Below are 25095 nucleotides of genomic sequence, written 5' to 3'. Positions count from 1 at the left end.
GCCATTATATGGACATATTTTTTTAAATACTCCATTTGTGGTCCGAAAAAAAAAAAGAAGAAGGGCAAATTTCATTAGAACAACACAAGGGTGAGTAATTTATGACTTCATTTTCGTTTTAGGGTGAACTATCCCTTTAATTGTAATATTTCACAATATTACTGTACTGTATTTTTTATCAAATAAATCTAACCTTGTTGAGCATAAAGAGACTTTTTTCAAAAACCCAAACTTTTTAACCATAAATTTTAGATTATTCAAAGTTGCCACAGTTTGTCTAGTTTCTAGTTTTGCACATTCTGTTCATTTACTCAACTAAATACTTTTAAGCAGTACTGATGAGATTAATATGTAATGTAATACACCATAATATCTAAGTTTTTTTGTTTTTCAAATAACCTACATGGATTACTTTTCTAATTGTATTGATAAATTGAATTGAAAACAATTGAAAACCCTTTCCTTTGTAATAGAATATAAGATATAATAATAATAATAATAAAAATAGGTTGGGGTGTAATAATTGGGGTTGTAATATCTGTGAACATATTATTTTACTTTTAAAAATTGCATTTTAATTCATTAAAGTTGTATTTAATAGTGCATTACTCTTAAATATCATGTTCCCCAACACTTGTTTCCTGTTGTTGTTTTGTTTTTTTAATTCACTATTTGGTCCAGCTTAACCATTAATATTAATACAAAAAGATCAAAAAGTTTAATACAATGAGAAGCAATTGTGCCCAAGCTTTGACTAGTTCTGTATTTCTTGTTAGATGTGCAGATTTATAGCACAGGTTTATAGGCAAACTACTCTCATCATTGTCTTGTGTTTTGTTAGGCTGTTCCAGGAAACCAAATTGCATGTGTACATTTGTCTTCATGTTTCTATTATTTCTTGCGAAGGAAATTTGAGTTATGCATCATGAAGGAGTCTGAGTTGTTGGGGGGAAAACACTTTAAATTGTTGTTTATAAGGTGCTGCATGGTGGTGAAACTGAAACTGCATAATGCAGTGCATAAAATGTCCATAAAAACAGCATAAATGTGTCAGTGCTGGAAATAATCTATAATGATTTCCCACAATTGTATTACAAGCTGCATAATTACAGCTGCATCATGGTGTCATTTCTTCAAGTTGAACCATCTTTCATGCCAAGTACCTGGCAAATCAATTATACATTGAGACAAAGTGGATTTTAATTGCGCAAAATCTATTTTCCGGAAAACACATTTGCAAAATAAACAATTAGTTAGTTAAATGGTAATTCATCACATTTAAACAAGCATGCATTTGAATCCCTATTTATTGATGTATTGAATCAAGACCATTAGCCTAATGCTTATAACAGAGGTTCTTATCTACCTCAAACACTTTAAACTCCTGACAATTTAGAGCTGTAGTAATTATCTGTAGTTCTTGTTCAATTTGCTGACGCCTCTCTCTTGTGTGTTACAGAGTTTCTGTCTGCGTCTCAAGAGGACATTGGAAGCATATAAACCTAAGTGGTGTAAAGATCATGACGACTGGTCCCTTTATCTGTTCTCTCCTCAGAACAAGTATTTTCCATCTCCTAACATCTGCTCGCCAGTTTGTTCTTTTAAAGTTTCACGTTCACTTCTGTAACTGCTATATAATTCTGTCCTAGGTTTCGGATGATGTGCCAAAGGTTAATTTCTCACAAGATGTTTGATCATGTAGTCTTGGTATTCATCTTCTTAAACTGCATAACTATTGCTCTGGAAAGACCCACTATCCAGCCACCTGTAAGTTTGCTTAAGTGAAATCTTATCCTTAATAGTTCATTTGCATCTAATATTTGAGATTGTCATGCTTACTGGATGTATCATACAGTATGTCATTTTGTTTTTCACTTCAGGAGCGAATGTTTCTCAGTATCTCCAATTATGTTTTCACTGTGATCTTTGTTGCTGAAATGACTGTGAAGGTATGATTTTGTATTTTCATATATATGAAGAGCGTTCATTCCACAAAACAATTGCACAGACGTGATATGGCTTGTGTTAAAGGTGGTGGCCCTTGGCTTCTGCTCCGGGAAGAAGAGTTATCTGCAGAGCACCTGGAATGTTCTGGATGGGGTGCTGGTCTTTGTCTCTCTCATTGACATTCTGGTCTCTCTGGCTTCTACTGGTACAAACCGAATCTTTGGCATCCTGAGGGTTCTTCGCCTGCTGAGAACTCTGCGGCCACTGAGGTGAGTCAGTGAAAGGTCACAACCTGACTGTCTGAGGCACAATCAATCAATGAAATCCACTACACAGTGGTGTAGAAGAGAAGAGGCATAAACTGCTGGACAAAAAGCGCAGGAGTAAGGAGAGGCTCTAGTTAGGAAATAAAGTTTCCTTAGAGGTTAGTTATGTGGTTGCATTATCTCTCGAGTCTACACGCTTCTCACGTCCCGATTCAACTAAAGCTTGGCAGAATTAAGTTTATTATGCTTGCAATTCATTTCAGAGGTAAGGCCAAGCGGTGGTTTATCGATCTTAAAGGTCACCCAGTCTATTGTACCATTACATAAACGTCACTCCAATCCAAACAGGTTGAAATAGGTTGTGTCTTTGTTTTTCACCTAAATAGAGTGATTAGTCGTGCTCCTGGACTGAAGCTGGTGGTGGAAACGCTAATAACGTCCCTGAGGCCCATTGGGAACATTGTGCTGATCTGCTGTGCCTTCTTTATTGTCTTTGGAATTCTTGGAGTTCAGGTAATTGCTTCAACTGGAACACAATACATGCTTTTCAACAGAAATATGAGGGGTTTTTTTATATAACATAGCATCGATATTATCTTTCACAGCTCTTCAAAGGAAAGTTTTTCCATTGTGAAGGTGGCGACACCAAAAACATCACCAATAAGTCTGATTGTACTGATGCAAAGTACAAATGGATTCGAAGAAAGTACAACTTTGATAACTTGGGACAGGTAACTGTTATTCACTAGACATTATTAATTGGTTTGGACACATTGAAGCATTATAATATGATTGGCTGAGTGAGAAAGTGAGGTCATGTCGCCTTTTCATTTTTATAGGACCTCCAGAAATTGTTTTCTGCTGTAATTTGTTTGAAATGATTCCCCAAACTGTCATTATGATCCCTGCAACTGCACTGAATGAATGAGGGTTTTGCTGGTTACTGTCTCTCTTCCGCAGGCTCTCATGTCACTGTTCGTGCTCTCCTGTAAGGACGGATGGGTCAATATAATGTATGACGGGTTGGACGCTGTCGGGGTGGACCAGCAGGTTTGGATCTGCTTTGCTCATTCTGGCCGGTGCTGTTTCAGTATTTAAAAATTCACATGACCTTTCTAATTTGTAATATGATGGATGTGTCCTCTATCTTCCTGTCCTTCACGCCTGCAGCCTGAGCGCAATCACAACCCCTGGATGCTCCTCTACTTCATCTCTTTCCTGCTGATCGTCAGCTTTTTTGTGTTGAACATGTTTGTGGGAGTGGTTGTGGAGAACTTCCACAAGTGTCGTCAGGACCAGGAGGAAGAGGAGACACGCCTACGCGAGGAGAAGAGGCATAAACTGCTGGACAAAAAGCGCAGGAGTAAGGAGAATTGCGGGTCTGGTCGGTAGTCTATTTTTCTGAGCACTGCCTGCTTCCAGAGCCTGAGAGAGAAAGCTAGAGAAAGATTTTTTTTTAAAGACAGAAGCAGTCATAAGGCTGAGTAAATACATTTAAAAAAGTGCACATTTTTGCACCGATCTGATGTCAGCCTTAGATTGTGATTGACTGCAGCATGTTCCTGCATGAGATGCCCGCAACACAAAATGCTGCATGTCAAGCCAACAGGGGAAGTTTGCGCAGTATATGGGGTCAGCATCAAGACCAAAGCAGCAGAGCATCCTGCAATCAATATATAGTGTGATCGGTTAATAGTACACGCAGATTTATTTTGAATATAAGATTGAACTAGTACTAATTAGTGTTCATTTTGTGTTCATTTTATTACCATCAGAGCAATTCAACATTGCATTACCAACCTTGAGTGTGTTGAGTCAACACACCTCGGTAAACCAAACTAACTGAGAACAGGCAGCACAAAGTGAGCAAGAAGCCATTCGCATCTCCGTGCATGCAAAAGCAATTTTCAACGTTTGCGACTTTGAAACTTGAAAAGTTGATTTTAATTCAATGGCATATTCATGCACAATATGCAGCGCAATGGCCAAAGATCTGAGATCTACATCAGTCTGTATGTGTACTTATAGCGCTTTTCCACTGCATGGTACGGTACGGTTCGGTTCGGTACGGCACGCTTTGGCGCTTTTCCACTGCATGGTACGGTACGGTTCGGTTCAGTACGGCTCACTTATGATGCATTTCCACTGCATGGTACGGTACGGTACGGCTCGCTTCGGCTCGCTTTAAATGGTACCACCTCTGTTGAGGTTCCAAGCGTACCGTACCGATACTAAAATGTGATGTGAAAACACTGCAGATCACTGATAGGTCAGACAGAATCATCACTACCAGCGTCATTGTATTTACAACACGAGACACTAAACCCGCTAGATTTAAATAGCCAGTAGACAACAGCCAACGCTGTAGCGCCTGTTTTCAAAGTATTTGCTTCAAAAAAAAAAGAGTATAAACTTAAAAAAAGAAATGGCTGAATCGTGGTCAGTGGACGAGGTGCAGACGTTCCTCTTGTTGGTTGCCGAGGAGCGGATGGGGAAACCCGGAATGAAAAATTCGCATTTAATATGATGATGTCATGGCAGTAGAGACGGCAACTACTGTATAACGATCAGTCACACCCACTTTGAAGCGGTACTAACTGCAGTGGAAAAGCAACCGAGCTAAAGCGAACCGTGCCGTACCGAGCCGAGTCGTACCACGCAGTGGAAAAGCGAAGCGAGCCGAACCGTTCCGTGCCGAGTCGAACCGTACCGAGCCGAACCAAGCCGTACCATGCAGTGGAAAAGCGCCATTAGACCAAGAGTGCATCCTGTGTGAACGGCCACCAAGTCTACACTACTGTTCAAAAGTTGGGATCTCTAAGATTTTTTTATGTTTTTGAAAGAAGTCTCTTATGTTCACCAATGCTACATTTATTTGATCAAAAATTAAGTAAAAACAGTAATACTGTGAAATATTATTACACGTTGAAGTTTTTTGACAGGATGAAAATATCTAAAATGTCATATATTCCTGTGATGCCATAGCTGAATTTTCATCATCATTATGCCATTCTTCAGTGTCACATGATCCTTCAGAAATCATTCCAAAAGAAACATTTGTATTATCAATGGTGAGAATAGTTGAGCTGCTTAATATTTTTGTGTAAACCGTAAAGAAAAGGATTCTTTGATTAATAGAAAGTTCAAAGAAATTTGAAATTAAAAAATCTTTTGTAACATTATAAATGTTCTACTTTCACCTTTATTTTATTTAATGCATCCTTGCTGAATAAAAGTATTTCTTAGTACTGACCCCAAACTTTTAAACCGTTGTGTATCTCAGACAGGTTGACGAACTCGATTGCATAATAGATTGCTGTGGACCATAGGCCAGTGAAAGACTTATAATCAATGGCACTGAAAAAAGTTAACAATGTATTGACTTCTAAAGCTACTTATATTCATACACTCACCTAAAGGATTATTAGGAACACCATACTAATACTGTGTTTGACCCCCTTTCGCCTTCAGAACTGCCTTAAGTCTACGTGGCATTGATTCAACAAGGTGCTGAAAGCATTCTTTAGAAATGTTGGCCCATATTGATAGGATAGCATCTTGCAGTTGATGGAGATTTGTGGGATGCACATCCAGGGCACGAAGCTCCCGTTCCACCACATCCCAAAGATGCTCTATTGGGTTGAGATCTGGTGACTGTGGGGGCCATTTTAGTACAGTGAACTCATTGTCATGTTCAAGAAACCAATTTGAAATGATTCGAGCTTTGTGACATGGTGCATTATCCTGCTGGAAGTAGCCATCAGAGGATGGGTACATGGTGATCATAAAGGGATGGACATGGTCAGAAACAATGCTCAGGTAGGCCGTGGCATTTAAACGATGCCCAATTGGCACCAAGGGGCCTAAAGTGTGCCAAGAAAACATCCCCCACACCATTACACCACCACCACCAGCCTGCACAGTGGTAACAAGGCATGATGGATCCATGTTCTCATTCTGTTTACGCCAAATTCTGACTCTACCATCTGAATGTCTCAACAGAAATCGAGACTCATCAGACCAGGCAACATTTTTCCAGTCTTCAACTGTCCAATTTTGGTGAGCTCGTGCAAATTGTAGCTTCTTTTTCGTATTTGTAGTGGAGATGAGTGGTACCCGGTGGGGTCTTCTTCTGTTGTAGCCCATCCGCCTCAAGGTTGTGCATGTTGTGGCTTCACAAATGCTTTGCTGCATACCTCGGTTGTAACGAGTGGTTATTTCAGTCAAAGTTGCTCTTCAATCAGCTTGAATCAGTCGGCCCATTCTCCTCTGACCTCTAGCATCAACAAGGCATTTTGGCCCACAGGACTGCCGCATACTGGATGTTTTTCCCTTTTCACACCATTCTTTGTAAACCTTAGAAATGGTTGTGCGTGAAAATCCCAGTAACTGAGCAGATTGTGAAATACTCTGACCGGCCCGTCTGGCACCAACAACCATGCCACGCTCAGAATGGCTTAAATCACCTTTCTTTCCCATTCTGACATTCAGTTTGGAGTTCAGGAGATTGTCTTGACCAGGACCACACCCCTAAATGCATTGAAGCAACTGCCATGTGATTGGTTGATTAGATAATTGCATTAATGAGAAATTGAACAGGTGTTCCTAATAATCCTTTAGGTGAGTGTATATATTCAAGGATTTACTCCTCTGCCTTAGTCACGTCATGCCTTTGATTTGTCTTCATTTGGCGGCTTTGCTAAGCAAATATTACTAAATGTATTTAATTGAATTAATCTGCAAATGATTAAATAAAGTACCTAGTAGTAATGCATCCAAAGAGGTAGTAAACATTTTTTGAATAGGGGTGGGGGATGTGTGGCTGATATTTATTCTAGAGCGCTGAACTCAAACATATGTAAAATGACATTTAGGATCATATTATCAAGTTGAGAGATCGGAAATGGTTAGTTGGCAATGATCTGGCTGTCTGTTTTAATCAGTTTGGCACACTGAGGGCACTTATTAGGGTTGTCTGGTTCACTTCTGTGAGCATTAAGGACTCTGAGAATGCAGGCCATGATTTTACGTGACTAAACGAATAAATGTGAAGAAGTGTTTTCTTTGTTTAAGCACCAAGCCTGCCAGGGCAAAGCTTCCTGATAAATGATCTTTAGCATAAAAGCTTACGGTTTTATCTACGTTTGTCACACTTGGCTCCTCTAGCCTTTACTGCAGTCAGGGGATTAATCGTGTATGAGATTGTGACTTATAGTACTCATAGCTGAGTCCATAGCAGTTGAGTTTTTTATTTCCCTGGATCTATTCAAAGAGCCCCTCAGTGCATTCATCTGGGATAGATTAAAGGACGTCTCACAAAACAGTCCTCACAACACAGAGTGAGTTTAGCAGGACAGGAAAGAAAAGAAGGCAAATATTTGAATACATAATGTTTTTTCAACTTTGGCCATGTGGACTTAAGAAATTAGCCTTGTGGAAAACATTTGTCATATATCACAGGAGAATTGTCTTTTTTTTTTTATTAAGCATTGGAAATTCCTACCACATCTGAAATTATGTATTGTGTTCAGTAGCATTGGAAATGGAAAAGATATTTTCAAAAAAAATTTAATTAAAATGGCATACTATTTTGACTTTGTTTAGGCTAATTATGCATCCTAAATATGCTTTTGCATAATTTGAAAAAAATGTAATTGAAAAATATTATGCTCATAAGTCATAGGACCTCTTTATTACCTCAATGTTTCGCTCAATTATATACATATTCATATTATTTCATTGAAATAAATAATGCAATTGTTTATTTCACATTTTTAAGATGATCCCATTTGGGACATAAATAATATAAACCCATGGGACACAAATGAGCCCGAAGTTGAAGAAACAACCCTATAAATATAACATATCCAAATAACATCTGTGGATCTGTCCATTATCCAGACTCGCATGGAATCTGCTCCCACAGAAAGCTCAGTGGATTGCCTCAAAATTGGAATATCAATCTTGTGCCACTCTTGAAATATGTTGGCTAATTTGCTAAAAAAGCGTTAAACTATCATTAAGAGTACAGTGAGTTCAGCTTAACTCATTATGTTCTGCAGAATTCAGCAGATTTGTCCCCAAATTCAGAGCAGAAAATGTGGGAAAAATCTACAGATTCCATCTGGGCCTGCCATTATCCCATCATAGTGAAAGACAGGCTGTTTCTGTGTGCAACTGTAAAAGACTTTCAAGGTGGCCATGAGTGTCGTATCTGCTAGGGAGAGATGTTCCATGTAATGGTTATGCTCTACCTGCATGTTTAACTCAATCAGATATTCAGTAGCTCAAAAGGCTTCTCTCTTGGCATATGGTACTATTTACCTGTAAACATGCTTTTATGGCAGACTCAGAAAGATGGATTCAAACTCAAATAAATTGTATGGTTGCTATCACACACAGTTCAACTACGCTAATCGATAAACAGTCACCTCTAAGCTCTCCTTGGTAAACACCCATGTCCCCGTCACCGGTGCTACTCGCAGAAGTCCTTTCACATGTTCTCCCACACCCTGCCATGTTTACAACGGCATGTTCACCAAAGCAGCATGCTTGAAATCCATGAAGGCACAAGTGCTGCACGAGAGGACTGTAAACGGATAGCATCGCAATAATAGCACAGAGATGAAAAGATAAAGTACTGGTCCTCTCTGCAGCGGTTGTCCCCTCACACCCAGTGCCTTTTGCCTCTGCCTCAGTGATTTGGTTTATCTGTATTTACCCTGCACTGACTCTTCTGTGCTGTCTGTCTGTCTGTATGACTATCAACAGAGGCCCAGCAAAGACCGTACTATGCAGATTACTCTCCAGCCCGGCTCTACATCCACACACTGTGTACCAACCACTACCTGGACCTCTTTATCACCTGCATCATCGGCATCAATGTGGTCACTATGTCAATCGAGCATTTCAATCAGCCTCGGGTGAGTTTGTGAACACTTTAAACACATCTTGATTTGTTTCATCTAGTGATCTACCATTGCATAAAGTTGTATTTCATCATTTGAAAGCTGAAGTAACAAACTTATTTTTGTGAAATGTTCTGCTTGGAAAGTGTTTGTGCTCTTCATTAAAATAAATGACACCTGGTGTATTATTTTTATAGAATGTATGCAATTTATATAAATGCAAAGGCATTTGTGCATTATTAAATGTGTTTTAAGTGTCAATATGCTACTTTAACTATAAATTGTACTACATTAAAACTGGTGAAATCATTGCTCCTATCTCCCACAGTACCTTGAAGAGGCATTGAAATACTGTAACTATGTCTTTACCGTCATCTTCATAATTGAGGCTTTGCTCAAACTCGTGGCATTTGGTGTTCGGAAATTCTTCAAAGACAGGTATTGTTGCCTATATGGCTCTAATGTGAACAGCATATAATGTGAATACCCTGTAAATATGTTTAACAATGGATGCATGTATGCAAATCTGTATTGTACTGAAGAAATTTCTGGAAGTAAAATCAGTATTCACAAATGCTTATTAGGGCGCACTTTAGATGGTATTAAAGGGTTAGTTCACCCAAAAACGAAAATTCTGTCAGTAATTACTCACCCTCATGTTGTTCCAACCCCGTAAGACTTTCGTTCATCTTCGGAACACAAATTAAGATATTTTTGATGAAATCTGAGAGCTGGCTCACTCCTTCATAGGCTGCTAGATAATTTAATCTGCCGGCCCAGAAATTCGTTAAAATAGTCCAAGTGACTACAGTGGCTCAACCTTAAGTTTATTCAGCGACGAGAATACTTTTTGTGCGCAAAAACAAACAAAAATAACGACGTTATTCAACTATTCATTTTCTTCACTAGAAAATCATGAGCCTACGTTTTCTTCAGAACGTAGGCTCACTATTGGCCAGCATCACACGCATCACACACATGACCAGCGTCGGCCAATAGTGAGCCTACGTTCTGACGTACAACCCAGAAGCGCTGCTCTGTTTACACTACGTCAACAGCTTAGGAGAATGACATGGAAAAGAAGAGATGGTTGAATAAAGTCGCACAAAAAGTATTCTCGTCGCTTGATAAACTTAAGGTTGAGCCACTGTAGTCACTTGGACTATTTTAACGATGGCTTTACTAACTTTTTTGGGCTGGCAGAATACAATTACCTAGCAGCCTATGAAGGAGTGAGCCAGCTCTCAGATTTCATCAAAAATATCTTAATTTGTGTTCCGAAGATGAACGAAAGTCTTACAGGGCCATTTTTGGGTGAACTAACCCTTTAAGGTATTATACTGACCATATACATTACATTCTCATTACCAGTTTATTTTTAACTAAGCCATCTTATTCTAATTCTAATCCTGATACTAAAGTCACTTTAAGGAGGTCTAAGGGGAGTCTTGTCAGTCCCCAACCCCTCAGTGACCTTGTCCCTTATCACAGACTTTCCTTGTGCAGTGGATCAACTTGTGTTTTTGGATAACTGTAGTCATGCTGTAATTTGCAAGTGCTTAACCCAATTCAGTTAATTAAAGACTCCATCAGCTTTGTGTACAGCAAAATATTTTTTTTCTTCATTGAGAGATGGTGTACACTAATTATGAATGAATTAATCAAGCCAACAAAGACATGAGATCAATGCATGACTGGCTGTTACTCAGATCAGACAGAAAAGATAATTGACACCAATGTCCTTCCAAAATATGTGTACTTGAAGGGTTACTTCATACAAAAATGAAGATTCTATCATAATTTACTCACCCTCATGTCTTTCCAAACCCATAAGACGTTCGTTCATCTTTGAAGCACAAATGAAGATATTTTTAATGAAATCTGAGAGATTTCTGTCCCTCTATTGACAGTCCATGCAACTACCTCTTTGTCAATTCAAAAAGTTTATAAAAAGATTGTAAAATAAATCCATTGGAATTTAACGGTTTAGTCAAAATTTTCTGAAGAGACACAATCGCTTTATATGATGAATTTAGGCTTTTATTCACATATAAACATTCATCAACACTCACATTAGATATGGTAAACGGAAGCTTAAGGATGTTTGCTGGACATGTGAGAACCAATGAGGTTCATTCTTGTGTGTTAAGGCCTGTTCACACCAAAAATTATAACTATAAAGATAACGATAATAATATAGAGGTCTAAAAATCATTCTAAATATAAAAGAATAGCAGATTTCACACCATAACTATAATGATAACGGCACAGAGAAATGCACACTTTCCAGCTGATAAACAATAAAAACATTGACAGCCAATCAAAATCCATCCTGCCTTAAAGAGCTCGAGCATTTAAAGCGGTAGACGACAAAACTGCAGCACGTGCTTAGAATAAACAGATCAATATCGGTATGAACGATACCTACCATCTAGATCACAATCTCCTCATTGGGGATTGCCATTTTTCCCCAAGAAACCAGTTTCTTATCGCTGCTTCAGCCCCAAACATCTAAATACAGTAATGTCATGGGGCTGAGACAGCATGGTTGTGACTAAAATCCCCAACATTACCCACCAAGCCTCTTAAAGCTATATCAACGCTGGTGGGTAAAGCGTTGGATGCTCCGCTCTCGCCTTCTGGCGTCTTCGGAGACTCTTGTCACTTTGGTCGTCAAGAGGTTTCAGGAGTCAAAGAAACAAGTGGCAGCGTTCCAAAGATTTATTCCTCGATGGTCTATGGGCCGTCTACACAGCTCCTCACAGTACAGTGCAGCAAAAGCAGAGCGTCGCCACTCTGGCTACACAAACAGGGGGGTCTGGGAAGGCTTTGACAAAGAAGAAGTCCTGACGCAGAGGCTGTCAGGCTTCTGAGGGCAGTCCCCTCTGGGGAGAAGTGAATTACACCTCATTATGCGGTGCCCATTTCTCTTCGGTGCCCTCAGGGGGCCGTTCTGCCAACCCCGCCACCTCAGGCGTTTCGGGGCGCAAGGGTTCCCAGCGACCCTCTGAGGGTCTGATGCAGCAGGCTGGTACTCTCCGGACACTTTTGTCAGGTTTTATTGACTTCAGGTTTATTGACTTCAGGTTGTCAGGTTTTCAGCCTATCAGAAGCTAGTGCAGTCTCATTCTGGGTATGCTTTATAGTTTCCTGGTCTGTGACGTCACCGGCCTATGACGTTCCATCACACCATCATGACTGATTTCACACGTGCTTCACGACGCAATCACTCAGGAGCGTTCCCACAGCGTCTCGACACAGCTCGAGTTCCCTTGAAAGGGAACCAGGGTTACATACGTAACCTGAGACGTTCTTTTGGCAATATTCAAAATATAACTGTAATTACCACACCCAATCAAGTATTTAAATTAAAATGAATTATGTATACAGTATTATCACAAGACAACTTCACTAACCTCTCTAACACATTTGTAAAACACCTTTGTGATTAAGCGTGACAGCGTGATTAAGTCCTGTTTTAATATGTTGCGTCTGATGTCATGCATAGGGAATGGGATGAATCATTTGTTTCAGTTAAATGAAACATGCTAAATTAAAAGGAGTCATGATCCCTGTTGTTTATCATTAATCCCACATTAGCACATGTACAGCTGCAATCAACCGTATGTTGTTGTATTTGCAATATGCTTATAAATCTGTGTACGGTTTGTTTGCTCAGCTTGCTTAATGTTCAGACACCGATTAGCTAAATGACACTCGTTGCTGGAAGTAATATTTTAACTGTATGATGATGTTTTAATGTGCTGGCAGATGGAACCAGCTTGATCTTGCCATAGTCCTGCTCTCTATCATGGGCATCACACTGGAGGAGATCAAGATGAATGCAGCGCTGCCAATCAACCCCACCATCATCCGCATTATGAGGGTGCTGAGAATAGCTAGAGGTACTGCAGTTTTTTAGCTTCTTGTTTTTCTCCCAGACCATACAAAATGTATTTGTATGGTCGTTTACAAGTGGATGTGTTTTTGGATATCTGTTTCTCTGTGCTTTTGCCCAACAGTACTGAAGCTTTTGAAGATGGCTACAGGTATGAGAGCCCTGCTGGACACAGTAATGCAAGCTTTACCACAGGTACCTAATGTTGTGTGTGTTTTTGTTTACACATACAGTTTATAGTAGAAACAAAATATTTTTACAGTGTATACAGTATGCTGTTGTGTATATGTGTGATTTTGCTTTAGAGAGATGTAGATGTACTGCACAATTGCATTTGTTTGTGTCTTTGTGTGGATATGTAAGTCATGTGGGAGGACAGAGTAAAAGTTGGAGATAAAGTATCTATAACACAATGCTACTGTACTCCCCATGATTGATTGTTTAATAACATACAGTGATATTGTGCTTCCTCTCTTTAGGTGGGAAATCTGGGCTTGCTGTTTATGCTCCTCTTCTTCATTTATGCGGCACTTGGCGTGGAGCTTTTTGGGAAACTAGGTCAGTGCTGCAATCCTGCTCACTCTTCATACTGAGCTCTCCATTTCACAGTTTTAGCGGCTTTGCTCTACCTTAGCTGACACTCTTATTTTTAGACCAGAATTGCTTCAGTTTGGTCCCCATGGGAATGCTTCTCTCACAGTTTTAGAACTCTCCTTGGACTATACAGTACTGTCATAATCAGGGGTTAAATTGGGATTTGTTATGTGCCACCCCTCTGTGGTGTCAATGGCCCATGACCAGGTAAACACTGTAATAAATAAAGAAATTATAATACTGGAATGCAGAAATACTACACGGAACAAACTGTCATATGGGGGGGCCCGAGCCCTGGATAGCACGCCAAATACGCATTAAACTTTACTCCCTCTAATTGTATGTAAGTGTTAACTCGTGAAATAGACAGCAATATATTTAATCATGTCTGGCTATTTGAAAAAATTATTTGGGGTCCATAAAAGTTAAACATTTAATGATCTATAAGCCTTTCACATATTTCTACACTAATTATATAAAACTATATTGTCAGGACACCATAGTTATACAAATGAGCTAAAGCAATGCATTTCCATTAAAAGGGATGGAAACTGATAAGAAAAACATTAAGATTTTAAAGATCCTGTGTATTCTTAGATCCTAGTGTACATCGTTAATATCACAATCCTCATCTTTTATTTTAAATGGCTGACCATTTATAATTTGCAGTTAGCCTCCCGAGCATCATACATTTATGAAACTGAGCATGTTTGCTTTATGGAAATCCCCTGCTCCAATGCACAAAGAATCGTACAGCTATTAAGATGTGTGGCAACACCAGTAATACCGGTATCACAGGCGGGGGCTTTTACATTGCTAATTTGAAGGCGAAAGTAAAATGCGCACGTCCGCATGTGCATTCATAATGGTGCTCTGTTCTGTTCTGCTCGGTCCGTGCCCGTTTACATTTACATTTATTCATTTAGCTGACGCTTTTATCCAAAGCGACTTACAATTGCTATATATGTCAGAGGTCGCACGCCTCTGGAGCAACTAGGGGTTAAGTGTCTTGCTCAGGGACACATTGGTGTCTCACAGTGGATTCGAACCCGGGTCTCTCACACCAAAGGCATTATCCATTGCGCCACCACCACCCCGTTGACACGTGCGGCCAAATTCACTTATATAGGCACTTTTCCATTTCACTTTGACACCAAATATTCCGCCATCATCTTGTTAGTTAGCTCCTCACTCTCGCGAAAAATTAAATCTGACTCCTGCTGCTGATCTGTGCTACGACTCTCGTTCAGCTCAAGATTTATTAAGCAGACCCCATTCAGTTTTTAATTGTAGTGTCTGTTCTCTAACTGAACTAAATTATTTTATTGAAAAAATGGGGGGCGGTGCCATGGTGGGCAAGTGATGTATCCGGTGTTGCTTCTGAACACGTTAACACCGACTATCGTAGCAAGCCGACGCGCGCATGTTCAGATTTGCACGCACTGGCAGAACAAAACTCGCACGTGTGGCCAGTTCTGCATGTGTCCTGTCAGGACTCACAATTTTGTTATTTCTCCTCGCAACATGCTGATTTGTGTGCATCATATTTTTTGTGCTCGAGTTTGGGATTTGTTTTATTGTTGAATTAGTAAGTAAATAAAAATAAATATATAGCCTATATTGTTGAAAATGTGGAAGGAGGAAAGTCCACTGATGAGTTACCAGCGTAAGACTATGTGCCGGGGCTCAGCCCCGGACAGCCCTGGCCCAATTGAACCCCTGGTTATAATGGAAGAAGAAGCTAAATTAGCGCTGTTGATCTTTGGACCTTGCTCCTGCACAGGTAGCATTTTTGTGAGATAGCCTCTAGGCTCAAAGAGAAATTTCTATGCTACTTAGTTATATCCCTTTTCTATGCTACTTAAATCCCTGCGAGAGGCCTCTGGATCACAAATGACAGGATTATGCTTTCTCTTAAAGGGCAAGCACTCTAATTACTTTCATTAGCCTTCAACTTTAAAATCAATGATAATTATTGTGTCAGACGTGTCTGTGAGTAACGGCTCATTTGCTTCTTTAATGATAATTCAGAGGACCCTGTCATGTTATCTTTTCTTTTAGCAACACATTCAGTGATAATCTGGGAGTCTAGCTAAGCTTTTTGTGTATAAGATGTTTAAAGAATTCGACTCTTGGTAAACTATTGTCTACCAATATTTAATCTAGAATGCACTGACGATGACCCATGTGAAGGATTAAGTCGCCATGCTACGTTTGAGAACTTTGGAATGGCCTTTTTAACGTTATTCAGAGTATCGACGGGGGACAACTGGAATGGCATAATGAAGGTACTACAATGCAGAGGAGTTTTTCATTGTTCTTCTGTAACTGTATTGAGAGGGTTTCACAGGTGCAGGTTTAATCATTAATACGTTGCATATGTGCAGGACACTCTGCGAGAGTGCCCTAAAGAGGAGTACTGCTATCTGCCTCTGGTCTCCCCCATCTACTTCGTCACCTTTGTACTGATGGCTCAGTTTGTGCTGGTGAACGTGGTGGTGGCCGTATTAATGAAACACCTGGAGGAGAGCAATAAGGAGGCTAAAGAAGATGCAGAAATGGACGCTGAGATTGAGATGGAGATGAAAATGGCTCGGCGTCTCAGCAACATCTCAGCGGGGAGTTCTGCAGGGCCTGCACATCCAAATTCCCCCGAACAGGTATACATGTCCTGGTTTGCCCAAATAAATCAGAAGTTATGAATAAACATTGTCAAGCTATGTATTTATGATAATAGTATAACGAGGGGTTTTCAAACTGGGATCTGGGAAACCTCAGGGGGCTGCAAGACAGTGCTAGGGGGTATGTGAAACATTTCAGGAAAATCAATATAGTACTAAATGTATTTTTAGGGCTCTCAAAGTTAACATGTTAACCTAAGTCAATAAAACATGTTTCATGCAATTATTTTAACACATTTATCAAGTTATTCAATTTTATATACCAAGTTTTTTATGGTATGTAATCAAATACTTTGCTGATTCTTTGGTGTTCTATACCAGACACAGCAAGCTCACTGTTCGCAATGCTAGATATATAGGAAGAAAAATATAAATATTAAATTGGGGGTGGTGGGGGATATTTGAATGTATCTCTAAAGAGAACTAAAGTTCAGAAAAGTTTTGATGGGATTTTCTTTGCTGGTAACACTTTACAATAACAGGGCATTCATGTACTAATACCTGAATTAATAGTTACTTCAACATTAACTCATGATTAGTGAATATATGAAGTAATCATGAACCAATGAAGAGCAATCCTTAACTATACGACAGGAGTTATAATGATTCATTCATGAATAACAGCAGCCTTAAACATTTGAGTACGTTTGATAGTTAATGCATTAATGTTGCATAACATTTAGGGGTCAACTAAATCAGTCTGGCTCCGTAAGAATGAATAAGAAATATTTTGACTTTGAAATTCATTTAAACAATTTATTAGTCATATTTAAACTATTGACATCAGCAGCTTCATCATAAACATTACTGAAAGGCACAGGATTAGTTTGTCAATTTCACTGATCCTCCTTATCAATAGAACATACTAAATAGACTAATAATTTATCTTAAAAGGTCCTAATCTGTTTTGTGATATTCTTTCCCATCAAACTAAACCTACTGTGACTTACAACAGTTCCTGAGGAATCGGTTCCCCTAAAAAAAACCTGATTCCTAAAAAAACACAACTAACGTGCAGAGCAGGGGGGTAATCTATCAGCCGGAAACTGAAGCTTCCCCGGGGGCCGCCATTGATTAGCAGACCATCACCTGCTGTTAGCATTCCATTGACTCCCATTCATTTTGGCATCACTTTGACAGCGAATAACTTCACATCTGAGGTGTTTAAAGACTCCATTTGTCCATTATTTATTTCTAAATAAACACGAAAATGTATAAAAGGCTCCATTACCTTGTATCTTACGTTATGGCCCCGTAGAAGCAGTTTTTGTAAAAATAGGCTAACGATTGCGTCATAACCACGCGACTCTCTGTCGCACAGTAGATAAATTACCGTATAGACAGGAGGAGAAGCTTGCGGGCAATCGAGGGGACATGGAGGCAAAATGACAAAATAATTAATCAGAATACTTAGCAAAAGTTGCTCCTGCTCCTCCTAGCTCATGGACTTACTTATGATCTCCGTCTCTGCAAGTTTCGGAAGGGAATGATTCAGATTTCTCTTGGCACAGCTACTAGAAGACAGACAGGTTGCTCACGTCACATCTACGTCGTCAAGCTCAGTTTGAGGCTGCGCAGTACGCTCGGCCATCAGGAAGTGAGTGCAACTAATTGACTTCACTTTTCTCCGTTGAATCCAATGGGGTCGCTGTGTCCATTTCTTTTACTGTCTATGGTGCAGAGCAAGCACCTAGTGCGCCATTAATGAGTGTCCCACCAGAAACAAACCCTACATACTGTAGTTCCAGGACGAAAAGTAGCTATTACTAAACATAGGCCTAAATGAACTATAAAAATCAGAAAACCGTTTAGATCAAATTAAATGTATTAGTGGTAGTTATTAGTCTATTTTCCACGTTTGATTAGACAGATCTGTGTAATTAATGGATAAATAATCATGTGCCATTCCAATTATTTGTCACAAAGCTGCAGATGGCAGATTGTGATATTACAGTTTAAATGATGGCAGTATTAAATTCAGGTATTAGTACATGATTATTCATGCCCTGTTATTGTAAAGTGTTACCTCTTTTCTTCTTACCTCTGTAAAAGGTAGCGTTTATAAGCGAAGCGATAACCAAAGAAACCACTCCTGTTCCATAAACGCAAATTATACAATCTAATTTAAATGAAAAACAACTGCTCATACTCCATGTGTGTAGCATATTTGTTTGGCTCGTGATTCAAATGCAGTGGTTGCCTCTAATTTAAAATGGCTAAATATATTTTTTGTTTAGAGCAAATAAACAACAAATGAATTTGCTTTAACAAAGAAAAAATCGGCAATCAGAATTGGCCATAAAAAAAAAAGAACTACAAATGACTACACATCACTACTTCCTAATCCATTTTTCAGGGATCTCTCACCAGACCTAACTCAGCAGCAAAAATCCAGTCCTTTTAACTAAACAGACCAAACCCTTTGATAATAAAGGGTCTCCAACATAATCTCACTTCAATCTTTGTTACATCAAACATAAAGAAATGGTATGTATATAAAATAATTAAATTAATTATAAATATACAAATATTTTTTCACCACATTTTCCATAAAGCAATCATGAAAATAAATAATCTTAAAACATACAAACAAATATGCTATACAGACATTCAAATTAACAAATGACCCCTTGCTTACACAACACAAATCTACTCCCAAAACCTACACAGAAGATATCTTGATACAGATTAAATATTTTGTAAATTATGATAATATTGTAATAATTTGCTTTGGTACAGTGACACTATGAAAACATGTTGTCTATATAAAATCACACTTAATATTTTTCTTAATACAAATATATATAGATGCCTTTTATATTTTAGGTTTCTTACCAGGGGATCATCATATTGTGGCATCAAAAAGTTTGAAAACCCCTTGTATAATGAACTGGTCATATAGTATACAAAACATTGTCCCATTTGTTTTAGTTTCTTTAGTTTAGTTTTGCACTTACTGTGCACCATTAACTTTATAAGGAGCAGCCTGAGTTGGCTTCAGGCAATAGGATTGCATTTGTGTTTTATTGGGTGCTGAGTTGTCACATTACAAAGAAAATATGCTGAGGCGATGTGGACAGTGAGAAGTGAGGCTCTACAAGGAGGCCAGAAACATTTGTTACCCCTCATGGGCTGCTCTGTCAAAGAGTAAATTTGCTTTGTCAACTGCAGTGAGCTGGTGAACGAACCTTGCAAGCTTGGCTCTATGTGTTTGTGAGTTTATGTGTGAGGGAAAAAGCAGTGGAATACATTTCTCTTCCACAGGAGGAGGGGATGCAAAAAACACAGGAGAATTTGCTATCTCCACGGAAAATGTCAGTGTCAAGGATGCACTCTTTGCCCAATGACAGCTACATGTTTTGCCCTGTGAGGCCAGCCAGTGCTCCATATCCACTAGAAGAAGTGGAGACCAGTCAAGGGTACCTTGAATTAGGTATAAAGACCCAGAAAACATGAATTTATGCATTAATAATTATTGACTTCAAAAGAACAAAAACTTAAGGAAAGTATTCATTAACCTTTCCCAAATAGGCTCCATCACCTCAGTCCACTCCCAGCCATGCGAAAGCCGTTCCCTGCTTCAGGTCCCTGGTGTTCCTCCCCATTCCCAATTCAGCTGCCTCCCCAAGATTCCCCCTCCCATTTCCTCTCCAACCCACAGTATTGGCAGGACTTTATACAGACAGGTATACTCTCAAATGTCCTATCGATATCAAGTTCTTCACTGTTGTGCTCTGATTGCAGGCCACATGTTCACAATGTCCTATGTTTATTCTTTCAGGAAGCAATTAAAAATGACTCCATCGACGTGCAAAGTTTTGACTCCAAAGACAATCTTGAAAGACAGGCAGGGATAACCACAGGCAGCTTCAAGCTGCATTTTCCTCGGATCCCTGGCCCTAGCATTCCTCAGGGGTCACCCTTGTTGCCCCCACGTGGACATACACCCAGTGTCCGCACCTTCCAGCAGCCGCATAGCCAGCACAATCTCCCTTCTAAACCTCCCAGCCTGGCCAGCAGCAGCAGAAGCACCAGCCCCAGTGGCTCCATGTTTGACTCCGCTGATCCGACCGACGAGGAGGTCCGCCACATCAACAGTACAACACGGCTGTGGGCAGGGGTCCAGGCAGAAGCACGGAGTCACTCCCTGTCTCCTTACGCCACCTCAGGGACACTGCTTCCCATTCTCGTGAAGAACTGCAGCAGTGCTGCCAACTTAGGCGAGTTAAGCGTCAAAGACCCGAAGAAGTGCTTCGGTGTGGACACTGAGGGTTTTCTGGCAAAACCCTACGGTGCCGATGACCATCGCAGGCACTCAATTGAGATTTGCTCTTCAGGAGATGATGGGCTGTTTGGTCAAGAACTCAGCGAAAAGAGGCACGTTCCGATGCGCGGACAGTCGTTGCACATTCCCCGGAAGAAAAAGATTAGCCCTCCGTGTATCTCCATCGAGCCTCCATTTGAAACGGAGGCCCCTGCCTCTCTTGCATCCATGAAAAAGCTGTCAGAGAGCAGCATGTTACTGCGGAGGAGGACGCCATCCTATGACCTGGCCCTGCAGCGGGACTCTCTGGATATGCCGGAGAACCAGCTGTCTACCCAGCCGCTCATCAAAGTAGAGCGGCACCCCTCTCACTGTGCCGAGTATCTGTCCCTGCCACACCCCGCCCCAATGGGCAGTCTGGCAGGCATTCTGTGTGAAAGCACACAGCCTCCCCCCTTTGATAGCAGATTTGAAGAATCCACAGACTTCAGCTCTGTAAACAGGACAGCCCAATGAGGGACATCGGCTTTAGCCAAATTTTACCGTTCGCACTTGCGGGTGCGGCAACTAGTTGAACAGGGGATGTTGACCTCTTTCTGTAGCCAAAGTTTTCTTTGTTTCTTTTTCAAATGTAATTTCATCATTAAAGCCAGCCAGGAATGGCAGCCGATCCTAGTGGGAACAGCGTTTGATCTGGAAGGGTGTTGAACATGGGATATGCAATTTCAGGTTTCCAAATGGAACTCTGGTTCTTATTTTAGTCCCAGTGCTCAATCACATTGATTTGAGTTCAGGATGTGTAGTGTTATGTATCATCTGTATCATATTTGTCAGTCTCTCCTCTCTTTGTCATGAGCATTGCTAATGTTTTCTGTAAAGACAGAGTATACAGAATAAAAGACTAATAGTAATTGTACAAGTTATGTACTTTATTGACTCATAATGTGTAAATAGAGAACATATTGTATTAGTGAAGAAACAAGCTCTATTCATATGCACATATTTTTTATAGAGATCTAAAATGTTTTTGCACATATCAATTTGAATTGTCCTCTGTTGTCTTCTTGTGAATGTACAAGTTCTTTTTAATCGAATAGCTGTGGGATCAATTCTAGTCTGTTTAGGCCTACTGATACTGAGATGATTTTTATTTTTCTATTGAGAGGACGGAGTGTGTCGTGTTACATAAATCCAATGAGAACCAAACTACAAATGATCTGTAGCCTGAGTGCAATACACTATAAATGTTTCTGTAAGTTTACCCAGTTAGGTTACTCACTTTTTACACAAACATAGCCAGTAACGTGCATCTCACATTTACAACCCTTTACCATACTCAGGTTCATCTCTAAATGTATATTACAATTTCTGCTACACTCTACATTATAACCTAATTTAACTACAACATGCTATTTTGACATTTTGATGCCCTTGGCTGTGGCACAAGTTGCATGTGAAGGACAAGGTAATTCAAATGTAAATGTGACCTTGTTTTGTTTCTCCTGATGTTCAAACTTTATAACTATCAAAGCAGAAGACTAAGGGAGTTTATATCACTACACTTCTGATCTATTTTTTGATCTGTTCTGCTTTGAAATGGCACCTCTGAGTTTGTGCCCTTGTGCAGCAATGAGACACATGTTTAATGAAAGGGACACAAAGGTATGTTTTTTTTTTTGTTTTTTTTTGTTTTTTAAAGGGAGTAATGTGATTTATGTATAGTTAAACTAAGCCATGATGTTTTGGGGAATTCACAGGTAAATGACTCCTGCAGATCCTGCTCTTTAAATGATAAAACGTACATATCCAGTGTCATCAGTGTATCACCTGAGATTTAAAATACTCGATGCAGCTTTTGTGCTGTGTTAATTTACTAATTTCCTTTATTTCTGAATCTCCTCAAAAGATGGAGGAGGAAAATCAGTTGCATGTTACCAAGAGGTTTAGAAATATAAACATCTGGGTGTTTTTTTAAGTTTTTGATATTTCGATTTTCAGATATTTTCCATTTGTAGACTTATCTAATTGCACTAAGATGTAATTACAAGGTATTCCTCTTTGTAGAACTGAGTAAACCCACTTGTTGTCTAATGCAATATTTTATGATAGTTAATGTTGAGATGAGTGCAAGAGGTTTAGTTGTAAGCAAAACTCATTGATGATTACAAAAGTATGTACTCAGACAACATAATCTGACATCAGTTTAATATTGGGCTTTGAGACTAATGTGTGCAGTGTTTCATGCATCTTACGGTACTAGATCCACATTTTTTGCAAGAGGATTGTTGAGAGTTACTGAACAATTGCTACTGAATAAATGATAGATCTGTATGGATGGAGTAGTATATAATTGCTTAAAGTGTTTTAATCACTTTGGGCATCTGGACATTATTAGCTGTTTTTTTATTTATTTTTTAGCTTTTGCCATCAAACAGCCTAATGTCCTTTACCCTTCAATAAATAATCAACACATTTTCCTCAAGCTTTCATGATTACAGTCATTTCTCAGTTTTTTTTTTTCTCTTCTGTTATTGCAACTATAGGACTTGTTTATTTACACAAACTGTCTGCAATAAGTTCAATTTTTATTTTTGGGGATTTGATATGACTTGGTTGATAAAGCAGAAGTGTTTGAAAAGCTATAGAATTGTATTTCTACATTGTATTACCTTGTATTGTGTAATGACCACAACTAATCTGAGGGATATTCTCTGTGATATACACATAAATATTTTATAGCAAAAGGAAGATGTGTAATTTGTTTTTTTATTTTTTATTTATATAGACAGTTCTATATTATTTGAATTATAATTAATTATAATTTTAATATATTAAACCATACCCCCCCCAAAAACATTTTTTTAAATGCACAAATGTCTTTTGTCCATAACAGAGGGCAAACACACATAGACGGAGAAGCAGAGGCAGTTCAGACCTAGCAGCCTTAAAATAGTTAAGTCAAGTCACCTTCATTTATATAGCGCTTTTAACAATATGAATTGTTTCAAAGCAGCTTTACAGTGATAATAGGAAATTACAGTAACAGAGATTTTTTTTGGCTTTACAGCAGCTCTAGGATAAAGTTATTGTCCAGCTAAAGTTAGTTTTAATTGAAATCAACCCTCAACAAACTACTTGTCTGGCCTTAAAAATGTATAATACAAAATTATTTATCGCGTCCGTGTAGCCACGTGGTGACTCTGTACAGATAAAACGACAACGTTTTATCTTTACAGAGGTAAAGAGAAGGGAATGAGGCCTTCACAGGGGAGAGCCTAGTTGACACTTCAGGACTGCGTTGTCGTTGTGTCCAGGCACAGTTCCTTCATCAGATCTGGATACAGCCTGGATTCGGCGGACTGCGGTAAACCTCGGGATAAACAGAGATACTAATATTAACGTAGACGCCATCCTTCTTATGATGTAACAAGTACATCAGGATTTATGGGAAGTGTTCCCGGTTCCGGCTGATCTAAACTATGCAGCCTAACATTGAATTATAGAAGTCTATAATGTGTTATGTGTATACTAGGCCAAAGATATGTGTTTTTAGTCTAGATTTGAACTGACAGAGTGTGTCTGCTTCCCGGACAATGTTAGGAAGACTGTTCCCAAGTTTTGGTGCTAAATAGGAAAAGGATCTACCGCCAGCAGTCGATTTTGATATTCTAGGTATTATCAACTGGCCGGAATTTTGAGATCGCAATAGACGTGAAGGACTATAATGCATCAAGTACTGGGGAGCTAAACCATTTAGTGCTTTTTAAGTAATCAGCAATATTTTAAAATGTATACGATGTTTAATAGGGAGCCAGTGCAGTGTTGACAGAACTGGGCTAATATGGTCATACTTCCTGGTTCTGGTAAGAACTCGAGCTGCTGCGTTTTGGACCAGCTGTAGTTTGTTTATTAAGCGTGCAGGGCAACCACCCATAATAGCATTACAATAATCTAGCCTTGATGTCATGAACGCATTAACTAATTGTTCCGCATTTGTCATTGAGAGCATATGATGTAATTTAGATATATTTTTAAGATGTAAAAATGCAGTTACTAGACACGTGACTTTCAAATGAAAGATTGGTATCAAAGAGCACACCCAGGTTCCTAACCGAAGACAAAGTCTTGACAGAGCAGCCATCAAGTGTTAGATAGTATTCTAGGTTATTACGTGAGGAAGTTTTTTGTCCAATAATTAAAATCTCTGGGGTTTTTTTCAGAATTAAGTTGTAGGAAATTACTAGTCATCCAGTTTTTTATATCAGCTATGCATTCCGTTAATTTTGTGAATTGGTAAGTTTCGTCAGGGCGTGAAGAAATATAGAGCAGAGTATCATCAGCATAACAGTGAAAACTAATGTCATGCTTCCTAATGATATCTCCTAAGGGTAGCATGTACAGAGTGAAAAGCAACGGTCCAAGTACTGAGCCTTGTGGTACGCCATACTGAACTTTTGATCGATAAGACATCTCTTCATTTACTGCTACAAACTGATAACGGTCAGATAAGTATGATTTAAACCATGCTAATGCAATT

The 25095-nt window shown here is 39.2% G+C and overlaps 1 protein-coding gene across 3 annotated transcripts in view; it reads left to right on the top strand.

Moving 5' to 3' along the window:
* The window catches only part of cacna1ha (calcium channel, voltage-dependent, T type, alpha 1H subunit a), a 114228-nt gene extending 90789 nt beyond the window's left edge, over nucleotides 1-23439 (top strand). The window contains exons 18-35 of one of the 3 annotated variants that reach the window (XM_082172377.1): nucleotides 1460-1560; nucleotides 1650-1767; nucleotides 1881-1949; nucleotides 2032-2216; nucleotides 2600-2726; nucleotides 2819-2944; nucleotides 3174-3263; nucleotides 3384-3597; nucleotides 8985-9136; nucleotides 9450-9559; nucleotides 12893-13026; nucleotides 13144-13214; nucleotides 13499-13577; nucleotides 15780-15901; nucleotides 16001-16273; nucleotides 19559-19727; nucleotides 19826-19980; nucleotides 20076-23430. In XM_082172377.1, the coding sequence (XP_082028503.1) occupies nucleotides 1460-1560; nucleotides 1650-1767; nucleotides 1881-1949; nucleotides 2032-2216; nucleotides 2600-2726; nucleotides 2819-2944; nucleotides 3174-3263; nucleotides 3384-3597; nucleotides 8985-9136; nucleotides 9450-9559; nucleotides 12893-13026; nucleotides 13144-13214; nucleotides 13499-13577; nucleotides 15780-15901; nucleotides 16001-16273; nucleotides 19559-19727; nucleotides 19826-19980; nucleotides 20076-21074 (3294 nt within the window). In that variant the 3' untranslated portion in view covers nucleotides 21075-23430. Of the gene's footprint in view, nucleotides 1-1459; nucleotides 1561-1649; nucleotides 1768-1880; nucleotides 1950-2031; nucleotides 2217-2599; nucleotides 2727-2818; nucleotides 2945-3173; nucleotides 3264-3383; nucleotides 3598-8984; nucleotides 9137-9449; nucleotides 9560-12892; nucleotides 13027-13143; nucleotides 13215-13498; nucleotides 13578-15779; nucleotides 15902-16000; nucleotides 16274-19558; nucleotides 19728-19825; nucleotides 19981-20075 lie in introns of all 3 variants that reach the window. The other 2 variants (XM_082172378.1, XM_082172379.1) reach the window with 2 other exon arrangements.
* The last annotated feature ends 1656 nt before the right edge of the window (nucleotides 23440-25095 follow it).

This window comes from Leuciscus leuciscus (assembly GCF_965113295.1).
Source record: "Leuciscus leuciscus genome assembly, chromosome: 1".
In the NCBI taxonomy this organism is placed as follows: domain Eukaryota; kingdom Metazoa; phylum Chordata; class Actinopteri; order Cypriniformes; family Leuciscidae; genus Leuciscus; species Leuciscus leuciscus.
This window is presented reverse-complemented; position numbering and strand designations above follow the sequence as displayed.